We start from the raw sequence: 4,584 nt of genomic DNA, 5'->3' as shown, positions 1-4,584 counted from the left end.
CTATACCATTTTTACGTAGAAATCAAAAACCAACAGACTTTTACGTATGTAATGCTGTGCGTTGGGTAACAGCTTACACGCGAAGCTCATTTAACAGATTCCTTATGTGACAACTCTCAAGCAATGCCAAGTATGCATAACAGAGCCTTTAGAATTAACTAGACATGGTGCAAACGGCCCTAAGAAATGTAAAGAGAGAAGTTTCGCTAAATCGACATCGATAGTTTTCAAAAACCATCGATAATGGGGACAGTTTTCAACTATCGATACTATTGATAGTATCCCAGCTCTAATTTGCGTTGTTATTTAACTTCCGTCAAATATACTGAATTCGTGACGGTCCTTTTTGAAATGGGTTTGTTTACCAAAGCTGAAGCGGGGGCGCCAGAAGAGGATCCAGTTGAGGTCACGAAGGCAACATCTTCAGGGTCAACAAATGATGATGGTGTAAGTAATAACAGCAAAACCAAAGAATGGGGTTATGACTTGTATCCTGAAAGAAGAGGTGAGACATTTAAGCCCAAATGGTCACGCATACTGCTTGGCATGGAGGGAAGAGAAAATATTGATAAGGTAAAATGTGAACGAAACGTGTTTTGGTGCGTCAAAAACAGTCCTTTGGTAAAGCTAATGATGGGAGCTTTACGGAGTTCAGGTTGTCCAATCGACTTGCGGCGGCATATTTCCTGCGAAGTGTGTGATACGACCGTCACTGGTGGCTATGATCCAATGCTAAATCAAATTGTGGTATGCCAGAATATGGCACGAAATGAAGGCATGGTTCAGGGTGTCCTAACTCATGAAATGATACATATGTTTGATTACTGCAACAATGATTTGGACTTTCGGAACATTGACCATTTGGCATGTACTGAAATAAGGGCAGCAAATTTGGCACATTGTTCTTTTTTAAGTGCTATGATGCAAGGCGATGCTTCTATATTTGGCATTAAACAAGCGCATGAGGTTGGTGGTTAACAGTACTTATATATTAAATTTACTATATATTTATCTTTTTCTATCAGAATTGTGTAAAAACAAAGGCGCTGCAATCAGTTTTGGCTGTGCGAAATGTGGGTAAAGTTGAAGCGATTGAAGCAGTGGAACGGGTATTTCCAAAATGCTACGCCGATCTAGAGCCTATAGGTCGTCGAATACGACGCAACTCTCCCGATCAACATAGAGCTTACATGGAAGGACCAATGTACGGATATGATGTATAGCGGGTGTATACTGATATCCACATGATTTTTGTATAATTTATACGGTTGAAAAAGTTCTGAAGATCTAATATTTATTAAGTTAATGGCCTATAATAGGGATATACGTTTGTACTAAAGGGCTGCATGAATGCACGAACAACAAACTGAATCGCAACAAATTTAAGCATGCATACATTCACGCCGCTAGAAGAGCAAATCTCGTGTCTGGGTAAGAAAAAGACAGAATCTCATGAATCAGAACAACAATGAGTTCGCTCAACTCATAGCATTCTCACAAGCAATGATCCACCCTCGGCATAATTCCTTAACCAAAGAGGTTGCTTGGGTTGGTGTGAATTAATTCTGCGCAGAAGGAGGTCAGTTCAAAATGGCTCCTCGACGAGTATGGTCGCGCTGACCTGTCGAGGTTTTATAAAGCAAATGTTAAATTAAAATACACACAAAAATGATATCGTTTCATTAATCAGCCCTATTCTGCATTTCGACTCAAATCGAAATTTTCTCCGTTTGGCAACTTTGGTATTCTGCGTTCCGTTTCCTTTGGATCAATCTTCGAAATTTACGATTATACCTAATCTACATTTCGATCGTAGTTCCATTTTTCTAAGTTGCAAATTTGCTGACGCAGAACGTTTCGATTGTTATTTTCGTGGGTTTAAATAATAAAATTTTATAAAAAAAAATTAAGTAAAATATACTGTGCATGATTGTAAAAGCCATCATTAATTAATTTTCTCGATTTCTGTGTTTTCGCGGGCGGTCTTTCGATTATAGTTGCTAGTAAAAATTTATCTATGTTTAATAAACCTCTGGACTTCGTCCGTCAGTTCGTAGAGATGCCTCCTGACGTACCTTGGCGAAAGCTCTTCTGCAAGCAGCTGTTTATATTTATATTTTATATTTCATCTTTATTCAGTATATGATTTACAATCTTACAGACTAGAAGTAGGCTTAAAAGTATTAACGGTGACTAGTATATGTACAATTACGAAAATAGGTTTCAAGAGATGATTTAGGGCCGGTTACTCAATGTCTGGTTAACACTAATCTCCGGTTAAACATATTTATCGACGTTACCGACTCCCCGTTATATGCATGGAGTCGAAGTCGTCGATAACGATGTTTAACCGCAGATCAGTGTTAACCAGACATTGAGTAACCGGCACTTAAAAAGACTTCTTGGAAACGAAAAGTCGATATCTAAGCTCTTTGAGATATTGTTAAATTCCACAAGGCCTCGAAAAATAGGCGCAAAAGATGAGTAGTTAGTCTTAACTGCAGGAACGTAAAAGGGGATGTGAGAGCGAAAAGTTCTGAGAGGCACATTAAAGGTAACCTGCTCAAGAAGAGATGGGCAGTCAATGGAGCCAGAGATAAGATCGAAGACGAATAAGAGTAATTGGGTACGCCTTCTATTTTCCAATGATAGCAAATTTATTAGTTTACACCGGGAGTAATATGAGGGAATCGGATCTGAGAAGTTAAGAGAAGCGAGGGCAAATCGAATAAACACCTTTTGAACTCGCTCAATCCTAGAGGCGTGACAATTATAAATAGGGCTCCATATAATAGAGGCATACTCAAGTTTAGATCGTACTAAGGAATAAAATAATGCTTTCCGAGTGTAAGGGTCTCTAAAATCCTTGGCATATCTACGAATAAATGCTAAATTACTATAAACTTTTGGGAGTAAATGACAAACATGATTTATAAATGAAAAATTCGAGTCAAACACAACATCAAGATCTACAAATTCACTGACAGAAGTAAGCTGATGGTTTACGAGGTAGTAATTTGAAGTAAGGGTATTTTGAGATTTATGGGTCGATTATCGATAGCAATCGAACTTCAGTTGCGTTGCTAGTTGCCAAAACGATATTACAGATAGCAACTGGCAACTTTCAACTGACAACTGCAGTTGCTACAAAGTGTGTATACAGGCGACTACATTTTTGTGGTTGCTAGGAATGTTTTTGGAGCGTATTTAGGAGCAAAAATTGAAAAGTGTGTCATATATTTAACTTTTTAATAATTTGAACGATACTAACATTTTGCAATGCAGTTTGCTTTTACAGAATATGGTAAAAATAACAAAACAATAACTTGAAATTTTAATTCCTGAGGAGTACGCCCTTTGGCGAAACAAAAGCGAACACTGATTGCAAATTGTTTCCTTTATCGACTGAAGCACCTCTTTTAAAACTCCCGACACACCAAGTTTTCCAAATTGAAGCCATTGCCGTGGCACTTCCTTCTGCGAAAAAACGAAGAGGTGCGCAAGCTTTTATGAGCGGAGGTATTGAAGTTGAACGAAGAGGTTCATCTGTTTATTAACCAATTATACTACAGCTCCTTTTGGAAGTCCTCAATATGCTATGAAAATGAACACAAAACGATAATAAAAGAAAAACCTTGAAAGCATTAACTTTTGCTTACAGTGCACGCGCTAGCTCTAGAGGATTGGATTTATCCTTTAAATGTCGCCTGATTGAGGCCGCGTTCATGCACTTCTCTTCCTATAAAATAAATAATTGTGATGAAGTTAGCTTTATTGCTGTCTTCTTTAAAACTCTTTATTTTAATAATTTAATTTTACTCGCACAGCTTGTTTACAGCCGCTTGCTGGTTGTCGCACTGTCAAATTTCGATTATCGATAACTCTACAGCAACTGACGATAATTGCCATTCGTAATACAAATTTTCTTTCCAGTTGCGTTGCCAGCTGGCAACCGAACTGTGGTTGCGTTGCTATCCGTAATCGACCCATTAGATAAGGCTATCTTAAAGCACTTTTTTACATTCAAAGACAGTTTATTATATTCACACCAATTTAAAAGACGATCTAAATCTTCCTGAAGAAAGAGAACATCAGATGAGGAGGTTATTCTACGAAAGAGTTTTAAATCGGCATACAATAAAAAACTGGCGTGTTTGAAACAGGAGCTAATATCGTTTATAAACAGGACAAACAATAGGGGGCCAAGAATGCTACCCTGGGGTACACCTGATGTTACAACAAAGGGATTAGATTTACAATCATCGATATGAACAGACAGAGTCCTATTTGTAAGGTAAGACTTTAGCCAAGCTAGGAAATTAGAGTGAACACCAATGCACTCCAACTTGTGTAGCAATAATAGGTGTGGTACCTTATCGAAGGCTTTAGAAAAGTCCGTATAAATGGTGTCTACCTGCGAGCCATCTTTGAAGGAAGAAACACAAAATTCTGAAAAAGAAGCTAAATTAGTGACCGTTGAACGACCAGCTACAAAACCAGGTTGGTGGGGCTCAATCATTCTTTTGGCAAGAAACGAGAGTTTAAAATGTATCACTTTTTCGAATAGCTTTGAGCAGACAGACA

The 4,584-nt window shown here is 38.0% G+C and overlaps 1 protein-coding gene across 1 annotated transcript; it reads left to right on the top strand.

The window, feature by feature from the left end:
* Nucleotides 1–269: 269 nt before the first annotated feature.
* On the top strand, nt 270–1,686 carry LOC108364041 (mitochondrial inner membrane protease ATP23 homolog). The gene is made up of 2 exons (XM_017617592.1): nt 270–966; nt 1,026–1,686. The coding sequence occupies exons 1-2, from the start codon at nt 352–354 to the stop codon at nt 1,221–1,223; spliced, it is 813 nt and encodes a 270-aa protein (XP_017473081.1). The 5' UTR covers nt 270–351; the 3' UTR covers nt 1,224–1,686.
* Nucleotides 1,687–4,584: the final 2,898 nt, after the last annotated feature.

This window comes from Rhagoletis zephyria, unplaced genomic scaffold (assembly GCF_001687245.7).
Source record: "Rhagoletis zephyria isolate East Lansing unplaced genomic scaffold, Rhagoletis_zephyria_1.1 Rzeph_scaffold_01447, whole genome shotgun sequence".
NCBI lineage: Eukaryota > Metazoa > Arthropoda > Insecta > Diptera > Tephritidae > Rhagoletis > Rhagoletis zephyria.
Note: the sequence above shows the minus strand (reverse complement) of the source record. Positions and strands in the feature narration are given on the sequence as shown.